Source organism: Ascidia mentula, chromosome 1, assembly GCF_947561715.1.
Source record: "Ascidia mentula chromosome 1, kaAscMent1.1, whole genome shotgun sequence".
In the NCBI taxonomy this organism is placed as follows: domain Eukaryota; kingdom Metazoa; phylum Chordata; class Ascidiacea; order Phlebobranchia; family Ascidiidae; genus Ascidia; species Ascidia mentula.
In genome coordinates, this window is record NC_138566.1 from 10,885,492 (window position 1) to 10,902,449 (window position 16,958).

Sequence of the window (16,958 nt, forward strand, 5' to 3'; positions counted from 1 at the left end):
GAAAAAAGTGTTTGCTCACGGACAGAGGCGCACAACCAAGTCAACATACAACACGACTTTCGCTTGATAGTTAAAGTGTGTTTTGTGTAGATGTAAAAAGGCTAGTCAAATCAAAGATTATGCCAATTGTTTGAATTGCAGTCGACGCAAGGATAAATAGATTTGAACACTTGAACATTTAGCGTTTTGTTCCTGTTGTCTTTCAGGAATGGAACAATCGTGACGATTTGATTCTATATTTTGTGGTAAAATTGCATCATTGCTATCCGTGACGCAACAGACGCGTACACTAGGAAGTCGCCTCAATCAAGACAAACCTATTCGTTAGTCTGTTAACGTTTGAAAACGCAAATTTAACAAAATTTAGATTCAGGAACTGTATATCCTTATTTTAGTAAAGCTATTGTTAGGTGCTTAACAAAGCATTTGTTGCGGGTCTGAGCACTAAGAAGATTGCGTAATTGTTATGCACGTTTTCCACTACTCTTTTCCACACTGCGTGGCAATTCCAGTGACAGATGTTTGGTTATTTCGTGCGTGCTAGCTGCGAAGACTGAGACGTTAATTGCAAGAGTTGGCATTAAAATCGATGAAACGCTGGTTTACTGTTGGAGGTCGCAGGGCTACTTCGTTAAACGTTAAACCTCAGGGGTGCTGTTTTCAGTTATATCCGTTCGATCTACATGCTACTTCAAGTCTCATGCAAATTCAAAAAAGCAGAACAGGCAGCTGTTCTGATTTTCAGCGAAGGAAAGCATTAATGGGAGGTCTTTTTGTTTAGTCTATTGCAGTAGCCATACTTAAATAGCAATTTATGTTAAATTCAAGTTGCTGACGCGCTTTCTATGATATATTTGTTTTGGGCGAGTGGATATGACGCAAAAAAGCGACTCCAACATTCCGAACGTTTTGTCTCCAGTCGTACAAGGAGCTTTTGTCAATAAAGGGCTCGTTCCCGATCGTCAACAGAAGAATATTGGAAGTTTGCCAACAACACCTACCCACAACACTTTAGTTGTTGCAGCCACACATGGCTCTGGACATTCGACACCAGCTAAAGAAAATAAGCATGTAAGTAGCCTTCACCCTAATAATACCTCCACAGTTCACTGATGTACAAGATAAAGATCACTTACCGCATACATACCGTGGTAAAGTTTTGTTGTTCATATCTGTAAATTATTTCCGGTTTGCGTCAACCACGTAGTAGAGTGGGCACGAATCCAAAGAAACGAGAATCTCCCGGTGTTCGTTTGTAGGTTACGTTACATTAGGCAAGGTATCCCGACAACCCAACTGTGACTCAACAGGAACTTTCATTTGCTGACATATGATATGTGGGGTCGGTGTAGTATTTTATTCAAACCAAATGCTTGTTGGATTTTGAAGTTATTGGAATTAGCAGTTTGTCTTAATTATCAGTGACCAAATCTTTAATGAGTTACCGTAGTCAAATAATTTGACCTAAACACGGATTATGGTAGACTTATTAGACGGGTTTACGTTCGGGCCTACCCCTGTTGGCCCTGTATATGACACCATTGCAGACGATCATTTTGCCCAGCATTTTTGGGTAAGTTACTGCTTAAATATAGTACCAATTGAAAGTAACCATATTCTAAATTCTATACACACAGACTCTGTCATTTTGCAACGTAAAAATTCCTAAATAAATAATGATTTATAAAACTTATTACAATGATATGCCAAATCAAATAATTTAAAGACAGTTAGTACGAAAGAATTAACTAATACATTATTTAAATGCAATCATTAGCTAATCTTGGCATTCAATATGATTCGATGAACAAAATTGTCCACACAAACTACAAAACTTTCCAATCTGTTTAATATGATGTATGTTTATCATCCTTTTTCATGACAGCCATGACATGCCTGGCAACCACTTAATAGTTACTGTAAACTTTTCATTATTTTTAATGTCAATCGTTTTAGGGGGATAAAAATCTTGGATTTAGTGTTCTCTACCATAACATGAAACAAGGACAAGCTGCTGTTAAATTTCTCCAAGAATTGTTAAGAGAAAGGTATTGCAGTTGTTAAAGTACTGTCAGATATCAATAGATACAGCAAATAACCTCAGTAATTTTTTTTTTATTCAGTGCCAATACAGAAGATATTTATGCTAAACATCTAGCAAAGCTTGCGAAGCAAGCCTCAAATGTACCAGCTGTCGGGTGAGTGTTAATGTGCATTATTGTCATCTTGGAAACTTGTAATATCTAATCATGAATTAATGGTTAAAACAATGTGGGAATTTATGCTGATACCATAAATTATGCATGAAGAGTTGTTTCTGCCAGATAGCCAGACAAACATTAGTCGAATTTTATTTCCAGCTGCACAAAAAACTTTCCATATTCTTGTGGTATCAACTTAATTGCCCATAGTTCTAGGTTTTTGTTGTGTTACAATTTGTGTTTCTGTAATGTGCAATGTTTTGTAACTTGTGGTTAGGGCTGTGTTTGGCAGTTGAATATCAATAAGAATGTTGTCTTCCAATAGAACTCTTGCTCCAATGTTTGACATTGTCAAAGTAATGGCAGAAAAACTGTCAAGCTGTCATGTGGATGTTGTTCTCAAACTACATGATGTAATAAAAGAACTGTCAAAGTATTTGGAAGAACAGAAAGGCAAACATAAACAGGTATGTCATCACAACTTTTTTAAGGTTAGATTTAGGATATCGCTCTGTCCCAGGCATAACTTTTCAAGAGAATATTTTGATTTTTTTTTGATTAGCTGCTTGTTTACAAACTATATATAAACTCAATAAATTCTGTAATTTTTTTTGTGAGGGACTTTATTTTGTATTTTGCAATCAACTAAATCAATCTTTTCAAAAGATAATTTAACCTTTTTATCTTGTAATGTATGTTGGAAATTCTGCACCATAACCCCTAAGAAGGTCTGCCAGATTGTAGGCAAAATGTCAGTTTATTAAATGTTAACTTATTACCTTGAATGGGGAGCAGACGAGCAGTAAATGTTGTCATGCCAGGCAGCAACAGTTGCAATAGATGACAAATATTTTGACATAAAGATGACCCAACATACATACAAAAATTGTAAAAAATTACGCATGGTCTGTCTTTAGGTTAAAGATGAATTGAGTGGGACTGTTGATGCCCTTAATGTTATCCAGTCCACTGCAAATACACTAAAGAGAAGCAAAGAAAAATATCACCAGCAATGTAGTGATGCAGAGAGGCTGAGAAAATCTGGTGCTCTTCAGAAAGACATAGAAAAGGTGATGTGCTAACTAGCTAAACATGTGTTTTCTACCAACAATATTACATACAATACTCAGTACACAAGTCAACCATAGTAAACTTTGGGTAACTTATCAATGTGTGTGAATTAAACAGAAGTAGTTTTGTTTCCATTGGTTGAGTTAATCAGATGATTATAAAAGTTATTGGAATGTGACAGATAGGAAACATATATGTATTTCATATGACGGTTGTCCTTTGTGGTACGCTGCGGTTTTAACTTCTGGTTACTGATGAGTAGGGAATTGAGTAGGGCTTACCTCATATGTGTATATGGTTAAACCCTATGTTAAATATTGTAAGGGGTATAAACCTTGTATTGCGATGTAACAATTTTCTTTTTATCTTTCCAAGTTGTCAGTTTCTTACTACTTGTATACAAATAGCCATTACTTGGCCATACAAGCTACAAACTGACAAATATAGCTTCAACATACAATAACATGTTTTTTTTTGGTTTAGGCTGAGGCAAAGTCAAAAAAATCTAGTGATGAATACAGACAATTGGTGGGTAAATATTCCGGCATTCGACAAGACTTTGAGCAAAAAATGACTGAGAGTGCCAAGGTAAATTTCTTAGCTTGTCAGGCCAAATCAGAATATGTTGTCAATGTGCTATCTATACACTGTAATTTATATTTCATGAAAATGGTAATTTAGATCAAAACTTGTAAACAAAATATTTTACATTGCGAAAGTTTGCCAAAACAAAGAAGACATGGTAGTCACTAATGTAATATTGGCAACTGGCAAGAAGAAGACAAATAATGTTTCAAAAATTGTATTACTGCGATCTACTGCGATTATTATCTACCGCACCATACATAACAATTACATTTAACTATAAAAATATTATTTTATATAGTAATGGTTTGCTGTATTGACGGTAGATATCAAATATTTATATCATAAAACAGAACTTAATCCTGTTGATATATGATGTGCGGTCTCATTGTTAACAATTGATTGTATAGTAGGTAATGTATTGCCCTTATTTGACCAACACTATTTCCTTATGTATGACCAGTTGACCACCGCACTGCCAGTTCTCTCAAAATGTCACAGGGAGACTTTGCCTGAATTGTTGTTTAATTAATCTTTTGTATTTTAAGTATATATCATTTTGTCAATTGCTTATCGCAAATAGTTAACTTGATTTTACTTCCTACTTGACACTTATCCACCAACCTTCAGTGGCCAGTGACCAATCTTACTTCTAATGACTCTGTTTAAACATGGGGTGGGGGTATTCTGTTTGTACAGCAAATATCTCCCAGATATGATGTATGTTTGTGTTGGTGCAGAGATTTCAAGATGTGGAGGAAGCTCACTTGAAACATATGAAGTCTGTGTTGGAATCCTACATACTTTCATATGAGAATGCCAATGTTTTGGTCAACCAGGTATATTGTCATATAGTAGCTTACATTGTTTTCACTTCAGTGATTAGTGTGTTAGGCATGAGTCATAAACCCCTTGTGTTGGCTACACTGTAGTGCTTTTTAACAAAACTGTATGGAACGAGAAGCTTGATCACACAAAATCAGACATTCCTAATCATTTTTGCAAGAAGTTGTGTAACATGTTTGTTCCCATCAACAAAATAAGTATCTTGTCATTGGAACCTTGTTAGCCTATCTGTTATAAAGATAATTCATTTATTGAAATAATGTATTTCTATGTTGGTAATTTTGACTGTTGACATTTGAAGGTTCACCAAGAGTTCAGAAGGCAAGTAAATGAGCATACAGCAGATATATTGGTTAAACAATTCAGTGAGGCCAAAGGAACTGGAACTGAAAAACCAGGTAAATGGATGTTTGAACCCTTTTCACAAGTACATTTTAAGTATATATGCTAATCGTGTAGTGCATCATACATCAAGACATCAATTTTATTTGTAATTTTTGAATACATATAAATTTTGCTCCAAGGCAACTTATGTGGCCAACTGTGGTTGTTTTATTGGTTCATTTACCCTCGTAATATAACCTTACCAAGGAAGTGTTTTGTTTTGAAGGCCCTATTGTGTTTGAAGAATGTGACCTTAGTTCAGTAGTTGTCGATACACCCGTAAATGGGGGAACCACCGATGATTCAAATCCTGCCCCACCAAGTAAACCAAGCACCCGATTGCCCATTGGTTTGCCTTTTCGCAGAAAAAAGGGGGTCAGTCGAAAAGCACACAAGGATACAAGCAGTGCTGGAAGCAAAGAAGCTGATAGGGACGTGGAGTCCATGTGAGTAGTTACTTTGTTTTGATTGAGTAGACAGGAAAGTGGCCAGAACACACTGTGACCGACCAAAATGTTTTGTTGTTTCAGTGAGTCTCCCGACAAGGACAACAGTGTCGTGAGTTAAATTTTAACATAGAGAAATAATTAATTCCGATAAATTCCTCTTTCAAACAAGAATTTAAAATAAACTCACAGTTTTCCGCAACACAAAATCACAACATATTTACATTGGAATATTTAGGGTTTACAGTTTGGTCAATGTTACCTTGAAATGCTTAAAGCTTATGTGCATTTTTATAATTTTTAACTACCTTCTGGCTTGATGTATTAATATTGCTACAAAATGTATTCTTTCAATGTATGTTGTATAGTCTTGATTGTACCTCATTTCCTCATTCATGAATATTATGTTTTATTTCCAAGTTCTGAGACATGTGATACTGTTGCTGAACAACTTAGGAGCTTACAGGGTTTATTATTATGTTGTTTGCAGAAAATTGATGAGGAGGGCTTTACTATACGACCTGAAACCCCCAAGGCAAGTCACAATGCAGTATATGCATGTTGTTAACACGGCTGGTTATGTGTTTCTATAAGGGCGTTTTCATTCTTGCAGAGTTCTAAAAACAGCTGGGGGTTTGATTCAAGTGGTTCCGATTCTGATTCAGATGATTACACAGCCCGAAAAATCCATGTGAAAATTAATCCCAAAGAAGAGGTTCTGACCTACTCTTATTTTTTTAACGTGTTGTGCTGCTATGTGTATTTGTGCTAGTCCTAATTATCTGTACATTTTTTAAGCAATAGTTCCCCTTTTCTCTTATGACTTGTACAGTTTGTGAACAGACTGTACTACTTTTTGTCTGTATGATTCATCAAATATTTGTTACCCAAAATGTGTAATTTCTCAAGAAAATTTAGAGCCAAACTGCACCTGTTTAGAAGATATACTAGCAGTTCAACAGTTTCTTTTTACTTTTAGGCTGTGGCTGAATCTGCAGGTAGTGACATGGAAACGTTGAATGCAATCACCAGAAATTTGACTCTGAATTCACCCACACCTATTGTAAGTAACAAACTTCACACAGGAGGTTTTAAATGATTTAAATGGACACGAATTTATTTTGTCACTATTTGCATGCTTACTTTAGCGGAACGTCTATGTATTCCAGAGTCCAGTAAGTATTTTGTGTCCAGTCTAATGTGTGTTTACAAAGGCTACAGTTTACATTGATGCAAAGTATTTGGAGAATCACATTGATTTATTTGACACCTAAGGATACCTTTTGTTTTTATTGCAGGGCGGAAAAAGACTGTCTCGTAAGTATTTAACTTGTCATTCCACCAAAGTTGTCTTCCAATTTTTGCTCCTGAAAGACGAATGCGTTTTCGTAACTTTTAAAGTTTAAATCCAGGGCGAAAGTCTGAGCAGAGGAAACAAGCGAAACCACCAGCAATAGCGCCACGCAGACAGATCAACTCCTTGTCAGACGGCGCAGAGCTTAGTGATGGTAGCCAGGACTTAGTAAAGTCACCATCCAGAGGCAGCCACCAGTCGACTAACGAGGCGTTTGTGCCATCGCCGTTAGGTACCCCTGTTAAACTGCGCAAGTCCACTCCAGTACAGCTGTCCGGGGCCGTCAAAGTGCTTCCGCTGCAGAGCCGTTCTCAAAGAAATAGTCCCTCAACTTCTCCTAGAAATATTCCGGTTCCAAAGCCGCGATTGTCCATCTCTGAGTCGTCTTCCAAGCTAGTTCCACCAAGACTTACAGAAAACAGATTTTCTACTGTGTTCGTACCATACGATCCTTCAGACGAAGGACGCAAGGAACAACCGGTTGCGAGACCACGCTTGCAAATACCTGAGCCTATTCCCGAAGGCAGTGCGGAAAATTGTCCGTCTGCGTCAAAAAGTGTCGATGACTTTGAGGAACGGCGTTCGTTCATAAGCGCCAGGTCAGGTGGAGCAACTCACGTTCCCTCTAAGTCGGAACTAAATCTCTCCCTTCGTCACTTGGTTGAATCCACCGAGCTTCCGATGACGTCATTGATCGAGAGCGAAACGTCACGTGACTGTGCTTCGGACGACGGCGAGAAACCTGGATCGTGGGTCAGCTTTGGAAAAGATAAAACGCAGAAAGATAGAAATCATGGCAGTAAGAAGTCCAGTGTTAGATGAATGTTTTACTTTGGTTTAAATTGGGAAGGGCATGCCTGGTTAGTTTGTACCCGAGATTTTGCCAGGGATATTTTCAGTTGTTTGCCAGTATTTCACTGGAACCGGTGTCGTTAGTGATTGGTTTTAATTTCGTTCTTAGTTTTAAGATCAAGGTCGAGTGAAATCGGTTTATTTTTTTATTTTCGTAACAAATGCATGCAGATTGTAAACTTTGAAGTGTTGCAACAGAGATTAACATTTTTATTTACAATAATCGGAGGTTGGTCGGCGTTTCTTGATTTTTCACATTTTTTTTAACTTTTAATGCCGTCAGTGCCTTGAGACAAAATGTAACAAAACAAACTTCGCGTTTCAGCCAACTACAGTCATTCTAACAAGAGCAAGGAGTCGCCTGCGGAAAAATCGTAAGTAAACAAGTAATTTCGCCTCTGACTATTTGTGAAATACATCTTTCCCGAACAGAGAAAAGTCGCTTACAGACGAGCTTATGGACTTGTTCGGCAATAACACTTCCAACAACGCTCCAAATGCCCCGAGCAAAAATGCAGTCGTAACTGCACCGATGACAAGCAACAGCAGTGACGCCCTTGCAGGGTTGTTTGCCTCCAAACCAGAATCGCCCGCCACCGCAGCTAAGAACGTCCACCCCACAACTTCAAGTTTGCCACAATCTTCTTCAAACGTCTCGCTCAACAACCTCTTTATAATGCCATGTAAGTTTACTGGTGACCCCCAGGTCAAAATTACTCTTTGAGGGATGCAAAAATTAACAAACAATAGTACAAAATCAATGTGATTTTCACCCACAAACATGGTAGTGGCTAGTATAACTCTTTTTTTCAATGTGTACAGCTGCAGAGAAGGAAGAAACTTCGAACGGATCACCAGGTAATGGGCTGATGATGCCTGTACTGGAGTCCGCTGACAAAGTTGGATCAACAAGACCGACCGAACTCTCGTTGTCCAATGCTCACAACAAGACACCGACAGGTTGGATCCTAGACTAACGGCCGCTAAGTGTTTTGTGTGGTAGACTGCGTTGACCCGAACTCCCATATCCCAATGCTTTCGTGTAGTTAAAAACCTCGAAAATATAGTCCAATAGCTGCCAATTTGGTGGTTAACATATGCAGACGTTTCAAACATAACTGTGTTACTTTTTGAGTGCAGAGAATGAACACAGTTTTGTTCGAAAGTTTTGCATCTGGCATTTTTATGGCTCTGGGGTTTGGTTTCAGTATTTTGCACCCAGTTGAAAACGTACGGACAAATTGCGTACATTTAAACTAAGCTTGCAAAGATGCCACGGAATTGCATCATTTTATTGTGTTATAATTTTGGGAACAAGTTTTAAAACTTCTGTCCTAACAATAGCCATGTATTTCAGCCACGCCATCTGCGCCACTCGCGTCGTCTGAAAGCTGGTCCTCCCTATCTTCTGTAGGGGGCACAACGCCGATGGACAGTTTCGCCTCTTCCCGAGGTCCCAGTCCTTTACCCTTAATGCACGGCGACCCTATTCCCATAGCAGTCGCCTTCACCGAAACTGTCAACGCTTACTTCAAAGGAGCCGACGAGCAGAGGTATGCTCGGGTTAAATTGCATTGACTATTTAATTGTATTACACATTTGTTGACTTTTGAGCAATAAGGCAAAAATTGGGAGAAAAACTTGAAACAAAAAACGAAGACATTATATTGTCATCAACTCACTGTAATAATCAACAAGCGTTAACTTTTGTAGCAAATGTATGGTGAAAATCTCCGGGGAAATGCAGATATCTTTCCCTGCTGGAATCGTACGAGCTTTTACCTCCAATCCGAACCCAGCCGTGCTCAGTTTCAAGGTCAAAGGCTGTCCATCAGTGAACGACTTTACTCCTCACCCTACTTTGTTATTTGCGTAAGCGACTCATTGCTATGTTTATTTTGCCTGTTTGCTGTAAGTGTTTTTTTCGCGTGAGTCTGTGGCTGACCAAGTTCGAAATCGGTGAACGCACGTTTAACTAATTAACTGCATTTATTGTTTAACTGCACAACTGCATTACAGTTTGATGCCATTGAGGTGTTGGACTGTTGTTTACGCGAGGTTTATATTTTTGTGTAGTGACAGTTCCGATCCAGCTCACCATAACTTCTGGTTCAACATGCCGGCGTTGACGGCGCACGTCAAAAAGATGGCCGACGCAAACCCCAACTCCCCGTATTACAACATTCAGATACTGACATATCAGGTGAGCCTAAGCAGTGCAATTGCACAGACGTGTCGACGACATTGTCCATTATCCCAGTTTATTACAACACAGCACATACTTGTTGCCGAGGTTTCCGATCCGTATGCAAACATTCCCGCATACTTTATGTGTTTACGAACTCGACAATGCAAACTTGGACTGTCGTTATGCAACGGTTCATTCTTGTGGGTTACAAAGTGTACCCGCATTCCATCTGAATATGATTTCTATTAATAAGTTCGAAAATTCAGTCATTGTTCTCTGAAATACATCTGAAACTGTTAAGTGTTGGATATATTTCCGTGTGTTGTGTATCATCGCATTGTAGTTATAAACATATCAAGATTTTAACAACATCTGATCACTCACGAGCGTGGCGCCACCAAACGATTGTTTTGATACGTTGGTCGTATTGAATTATACCGTAAAGCGCTGTCAAACAAATTTTTTTCTTTATTTTTCAGATGAGTTCTCCCGCCGGTCACGACCTGGTTCCTCTTCACGTGTCGAGCTACTGGCAGTGCGAAAATGATTTTACGGATCTGCGCGTCACATACAAGTACGTCACAAAGATTGACAGAATATATTATCTTTTACATGTAGAAACCAAAATTGCGATACATGCAGGGACTGATAGTAGTTACTCTACAACCTCTGATCCTCAAGTTAACCATATTTTAACATCGATACTTTTTGTTTCCTGAGTCCAAACTTTTGTATAATACAACGTAACATCAACCTGATGTAGGTACAACAACAAGTGCACAAATGCTACACTGAAGAACCTGAACGTATTGGTTCCGGTAGGCGGTTCGGTGACGTCAGTGCAATCGGAGCCCAGCGCAACGTGGTACGTCATATTTACTTGAAAAGAACTGATTGCAACACTTTTTTTGTTTTTTGAAAAAGGGTATTTATAGCAATGGTGGCACCATAATTTAACGTGGATCGCGTGTTTTTTATAAGGATCGCCAGCCAGAACCGCCTCGCGTGGAAACTTGGTACACCCGTGGGCAGCAACACACCACCGGGAACTCTCCACAGCAAACTGTCGATATCTTCCGGACCTGGCAAACCGTCCACACTTGCCGTGCAATTTATGTCCGAGGGTTCGACCTTGAGCGGAGCCGATTTCGAACTTGCCGGATCGGGATATCGAGTCTCACTCACCAAACGTCGTTTCGTTTCAGGTGTGTTAAGTGGTCTATTCATTATTTGTTATTGCTGTTCTCCAACCAATAAGAAATATTTGTTTTGTGTTGGCATGTAGCCATTTTTCTCCCTCGATAATGTGTAACAGGGTTCGACAACTTTTTTAACCCGTATGCCAACCAACCTATATGCTCACTCCAAAGCAGGTTGACCTTATTTAGTTGACACTGCGTCGCGGCCGCCTTATTATGTAAAACTGTGTATTTTCCCAGTAAACTAATATAATTCCAGGACATTCAGACATTTCTTAACATTTCTTTCTGACGCAACTTATTCCCGGCGGATGGTATTGAGTATGAACTTGTAAAACACTTCGCCATGAATAATCACTGCTCGTTACTCTTTACCAACCCCTGATGTATGACATCAACTTCACCTCGCCCGTGGTTGCTACATTTCTTTGTACTGACACGGCCGCATTGTGAGACTACATGTGTTTTTACTTCTGATATATTGGTTTGCAGGAAAATATTTGTCCGATTGCACTTAGCGCCGTGCATCGGCCAAACCACACCGACATCATCTCATTCTTCCACATTCTTCTTCTCGAGGAGTGGCCAAATCGTCATTGTTCCAGATTTCCGTTTCCCGGGCCTGATCCGCACTTTTAACCTCATCTAACACGCTGGAGTCGTGGGAACACACACTAACAACCCGAATCCTTTTATTTGCTCTTTTTACGTCGCTGTTTTTATGGGCCAGCGTTGAAGGCGTTCGACCGTCTGTACCGCACTGAGTCGTCGTCGGCATTGTGAACTTGGCACGCTTCGTCATAATATTCCCCCCCAATCATTCAAGTGCAATACTCGAATTTACTTGTAAGCGAAATCACACGCACGCGAACTACCGCGCTGCCAACGCGACGTAAAGTCTGTCTCTTCATTTGCGGTGCTATTACCGATGATGCGTGAAGTCGATCTCATAACCGCCACGCCAGATCGTTCTCAACTCTCATTGTGTCCAACCTTTTCGCGCTTATTCCCATTTTCCTCTCTTGGTCTGATTTACAAGAACGTCGAGCGGCGAAAGGCATTTCACTGCCTGGAGTTTCATTATATTTTCCTGTTTTACGTTTTGATCGATAAGTTGCCACTCGACGTTTCATGTTGATGTCATCTCGCAATCTGACCTGTTGTTAACTTCGCTAATCAACGTTAACTTCAAACAATCTATGCTCGGTCGGCGAAGTTTCCTCTTTCCTCTGTATTATGATTGCGTTAGAGATATAACGTGTGTTTGTACTGTTTTACAATTGACAATACAAATCTTAACATCAAGGTTGTGACATTTATATATCAGCCTGAAACGCTTAAAATAGGGCTCAATTGCAGGTGTTGTCAAAGGGTGAATATATACGCATGATCGGATATACTTTTGTTGGGTTTCTTGATTTTATCAAAAGAACAAAATTTATACAGTTGTTCGCCTTGGCTTTGGATTTCATCCGCATAAAAATATAATTGCGTGTAGTTAAACATGTCACAAATTGTTTGTGCTCTGAAATGCCACCCGCCAAATTTCGTGGGCAAATCTAATATTTGTTACGTCATTTCTGGCAGTTTTAAGCCAACTTCAGAGCAAAATTGCCGTTATAAAGGTAAATGCAAATTAGATTGATGCAACATCATAGTAGGCCTTGGGGTTTTGAGTACATACAACCAAATATATTTTTACAAAAGCTTTGAAATTAGAAAGTTTGACATAGAATTCAATGGATACGATTATACATAGGTGTAACTTCGCAAATACAATAAAATACAGACGTCGTCTGGAAAAATCATTTTCAATTGAGGGCATTGTCTTGGTTCTAAAAGTTTTAAAAAGGAATCCGAGCACAAACGTCTTTGGGCTGTGGTTCGTTCAACTGTGGCCAAATGTTATAGTACAAAAGTGCATGTATATATAACGTCACCTCACAACTTTTTAACAAACGAGTTCACACTCCACATTTGCGTTGCATTTTATTTTTCGGATCTAATAATCATTCGTGTGTGGGCCCAATCTTTATAAGCAAGCAAAGTTAACACACTAAAAAAAAGATTCTTTTCACGAACCTTTGTTGAGTCTTTCGCTGTTAGCGTGAGTGAAGTAAACATTCAGGCACGGCAGACGTAACTTCAATGAGACATCCCGCCAATTTTGGCGCCACTATTTTATTTTGATTTATGCGCTTTACCTGTCAAATGCGAAGATCCGATTGGTCAACGTCGGGCTGGCGGTAATTTAATGGAATTTTTTTCGCGATTCGCTTGGTTTGGGTTAAAATGTTTTAAGTTATCGCAAGGCGCGGGTAGAGCGAGAAGTGACAGGTAAGTGATAACCTGTTATATACGTATAAACATTGTATAATAACGTATTGCTACCGTTTAGCGTTTACTGGCTTTCTGTGCATATTACCTTTAAAATGGACACGTTATCAGTGGCAAACGTAACATCACTCTCTATTGAAGAACTTATCAACGTATTGAAAAGTCGACAGTTGATTGACGACAATATCGGAGATTTAATGCGAAGTAAGATGTTTTCATTGATAAATTAAACTAATGTTTTGTTCTTGAAAACTTTATGTGGTGTAACAAAACTTGGCCTAATAGTTGACCTCAGGAAAAATCAGAGGCAAATCATAGGCCTACCTAAAATGGATATGGTCCATTTGAAAACAATGCATGTGATAAACAACAATTTGGCATCATTTAACTTAGGTAAAATGAAAATTAAAGACAAACCCAACTTTACTGATCAGTTGCATAAAGTGACACAACCTTCTTTTATAAGCATAAATCCGTATAATTTTCATTTGTTTTGGGGGTTTGCTCAAAGAAGATAATTTTCTCTTGGAGTTTGCTACACTACGCAGCATAAATAGTCCCCTGATATTAAGCAAGATGCAATAGTTTAAAACAACTTGGTGATATGATTTGCTGTAAAAAATATTGCAAAATCTCAAACTATCAAAAATCAAATTGAATGTTGGCAATCGCATTGTAGGACATATTGTGAATTTGAAATATGGAGAAAGCAGTGTCTTCGTGCCACATAATTCACAAGCATAATTATGTTGGGTGTATCAATGATATTGTTCATGTACCATTGTCGCCTTGGGACAGGAACACAGGAAATTTACATTTTGCAGTTTCGAAACATTTCCTATGTTAGTTTGTTATTCACTGCAGAGGAAAAAATAGATGGTCAAACGTTACTGGAACTAAATCAAAGTGAGCTGGCAATCATAGGATTTAAAACAACAGGACAACAAAAAGCAATTGTTGGTTTTATTCATGCATCAACTCCGACTACTGTTGTTGCATCGAAACCAACAAATCCGGTACGAAAGTCATTGTTAAATAGTGTTTATCAGTTATTTATTATAAAATCTGGTAATAGTGGGTGGTTGTTTTTAGTTTTCAAGGTTAAAAGCTCAACTACTTGGTTGCCCCAGTGGTGCTGAAATATTGGAACAATTGGAACAAGACAGATATTTTAGTACTTCCAACAAAAAATTGTTTGTGAAAATGTGCACAAATATTCTCATAGATGAGGCAGTAAAGAGTGGATGCAAAAAACAGTTAAAACTCATTTTGGTTTGTTATAAATTTTAGTTGATTTATGACCACTAGATTTGGATTGTCACAGATATCCATCAAATAAGTTGAAAATTTTGCTTGCCCAAGCAATTGTGGACATCTTTCCTCTCCTGAAAAGTAAAATTAGTGGCTGTGAAGGTTTTGTAAGTTTTTGATAATTTGGCAGTTTTTGATTGCAAATGTCATACATGTATTTTGCATCTAAATATTATAGCAGTTAGCAGTTCTGCACATTTTCAGGAACATTTTTATGACCCAGTATCCAAATCAGGATATATCGAAAGCAGATTAAAAACAATGCGAAGAAATCTACCTATTCATGAAAAAGCATACAAGAAAAGAGGTGAAAAGAGAAAGTCCAGCACTGATAATACAGTTGATTTCCGATGCAAAGAAGCAACGATGCCCATAAAACAAAAAGTAAACTTTTTTAAAACAATGGCAATCGATTAAATTTCTTTTGTCCCTTTTCAGATTTCCTGGCTTCAACAAACAATCCCCAATTATGAAACACTACCTTCGATAATTAGTGCAATGACAGCTACCTTGGAATACAGAAGAATGGATATAACACATAATCACCTGCCAATATCCTCAGTGCTACAAAAATATCCTAGATTTATTGACATGTGCAATGGTGACCTGGTATGAGTTTTGAGGTTTTTGTAATTCCCCATGGTTATTGTTGCATTTGTATCCAGTTGCTCAAAGAATATATTTACATAAAACCAAATGCTAAAAGGATGCATGAAGTGTTTCCTCCTTTATCTGATAAGATACTGATGTATGCAGGTTCAAAGAAGGTAACAAGAGGCCCTTTCACAGATAGTAAGTATTAATGTGTTTGTATATGTAACAGGAAATTTAAACATATACATTGCCTTACAGAACATCTGTCTGCAATAGTATCTTTGCAAATGCTTCTTCCCCCTTTGAACGTGAAAGGGCATAAGAGCGCATTTTCAGTTGTTGAATTCAAAGGGGTAAGCTGATATACTCCCTATTGTACAGCAAGACAATCAAGAAGTAATAAGATTGATGTGAGCATTGGATAAAAATGTTTTATAGGTTGGATTCAATGTTAAAGAGTATGCAAAAAATAAACCGAAGGAGCTAACTCAACCTTTTCTTGTTGCCTCCGGACCAAAATATAAACCAGATCAGTACTTCTTAATTATGGACAACACTCCTATATTTGTTGGATCTGATTTTCTTTCGGCATTTGAGAAACTATTCGCATCTTTCTGGGTGTTTGATGTGAAGTATTTTGCAAAATTGTCCCCATTTTATAACTTTTTTGAAGTTCTTTGCTTGAATGCAAAAGCCATGTGCTCGGTGCATGCTCTTTCCGCTGTACTTTAAGTATTTTTTTTCCCAGTTCATTCACTTTACTTGTGGATTTAGGTTAAATTATGATTGATAACTGTATTTTTCGAAGTCAATTCTACGTTTGCAATCCAAACGAATTTATATGTAATAATATTACTTGGGAAAGCGCGTTGGGTTGCTTTCATTTTTACCGAAAATGGAGGCAGAATCTTTGGGTTTGGACGCTACTGGTTGGTGACATGAAACGCTGGGTGTCGCACTTGCACCAGTTTTTAAATGGTAACAAAGTGGTTAATATATATGGCCGAAAAAAAACACTGCTGTATAGTGTAGTTTATTTTCGTTTAATTATGTCAACTATTCTTTATTTGCGCTAGTTTCTTCAGTATTCACCGGGCACCTCAAGTGCCCTAATAAATATAAATAAAGGATAATGCATGTAATAGTTTCGTGTTTCTAACCCTTTTTCCTGTGTTGTCCAGATTTATAGCGATTAATGACCACTTGAAAACAGCGCCTGTTGCCCAACTGGATGAAAATAGTCTTAAAAAATTGAATAGATAGTGATTGTGACAGAAACGGTGCTTTCAGGAGTTCGTACTGACCCAATATCGATTAGTAAAATCGCAAATGTAGAAATAAACCCTTGCGGGCAAATGAGGTGATATTTTTGTCGTTTGTTTGTGAATGTCTAAGGTGTCAACACCTTCAAGGCCAAAATCGTTATATTAGTTAGATGATGTGCGGGCTAAAATGGTTTCTGTTTTAAATTCGACCGGCCTGCACACTAAAGTAGCCTATAACGACGTTTGTATCGAAAAAAGGTAATTTATGTTAATGCTGTGTGACCGAAATCATTGAACGATTATTCAAGGAGTTGAATTTAAACAG

General features: G+C 38.1%; 2 protein-coding genes across 3 annotated transcripts; both read left to right on the plus strand.

Annotated features, from left to right (window-relative positions):
- The first annotated feature begins 1,313 nt into the window (after positions 1–1,313).
- Positions 1,314–12,408, plus strand: LOC145913376 (F-BAR domain only protein 2-like). Its single transcript, XM_083001010.1, has 25 exons — positions 1,314–1,573; positions 1,957–2,048; positions 2,124–2,198; positions 2,527–2,668; positions 3,119–3,271; positions 3,756–3,860; positions 4,598–4,696; positions 5,005–5,101; positions 5,314–5,533; positions 5,618–5,645; positions 6,024–6,068; positions 6,147–6,248; positions 6,513–6,596; positions 6,832–6,850; positions 6,946–7,686; positions 8,065–8,113; positions 8,172–8,422; positions 8,562–8,699; positions 9,097–9,292; positions 9,453–9,611; positions 9,816–9,942; positions 10,407–10,501; positions 10,691–10,792; positions 10,909–11,132; positions 11,619–12,408. Exons 1-25 carry the CDS (start codon positions 1,478–1,480, stop codon positions 11,642–11,644), a joined length of 3,465 nt encoding a protein of 1,154 aa, XP_082857136.1. The 5' UTR covers positions 1,314–1,477; the 3' UTR covers positions 11,645–12,408.
- Positions 12,409–13,338: 930 nt separating this feature from the next.
- On the plus strand, positions 13,339–16,565 carry LOC145906251 (uncharacterized). Of its 2 annotated transcripts, XM_082993680.1 has the most exons (10): positions 13,339–13,463; positions 13,525–13,667; positions 14,328–14,479; positions 14,556–14,719; positions 14,788–14,881; positions 14,979–15,158; positions 15,213–15,383; positions 15,440–15,566; positions 15,627–15,721; positions 15,807–16,565. In XM_082993680.1, the coding sequence occupies exons 1-10, from the start codon at positions 13,381–13,383 to the stop codon at positions 16,098–16,100; spliced, it is 1,503 nt and encodes a 500-aa protein (XP_082849806.1). In that variant the 5' UTR covers positions 13,339–13,380; the 3' UTR covers positions 16,101–16,565. The 2 variants fall into 2 exon arrangements, with proteins under 2 accessions (XP_082849806.1, XP_082849812.1); XM_082993686.1 differs by lacking the exon at positions 13,339–13,463 and having other exon boundaries at positions 13,532–13,667; positions 14,143–14,479.
- Positions 16,566–16,958: the final 393 nt, after the last annotated feature.

Coding starts and splice junctions, on each gene's coding strand:
- LOC145913376 (XM_083001010.1), top strand. CDS start 1,478: ATGGTAGACTTATTAGACGGGTTTACGTTCGGGCCTACCCCTGTTGGC. Junction 4,697..5,004: donor CCAATGTTTTGGTCAACCAG/GTATATTGTCAT, acceptor TGACATTTGAAG/GTTCACCAAGAGTTCAGAAG. Junction 8,700..9,096: donor TCACAACAAGACACCGACAG/GTTGGATCCTAG, acceptor CATGTATTTCAG/CCACGCCATCTGCGCCACTC.
- LOC145906251 (XM_082993680.1), top strand. CDS start 13,381: ATGGAATTTTTTTCGCGATTCGCTTGGTTTGGGTTAAAATGTTTTAAG. Junction 13,464..13,524: donor GGTAGAGCGAGAAGTGACAG/GTAAGTGATAAC, acceptor GCTACCGTTTAG/CGTTTACTGGCTTTCTGTGC. Junction 15,722..15,806: donor CAGTTGTTGAATTCAAAGGG/GTAAGCTGATAT, acceptor AATGTTTTATAG/GTTGGATTCAATGTTAAAGA.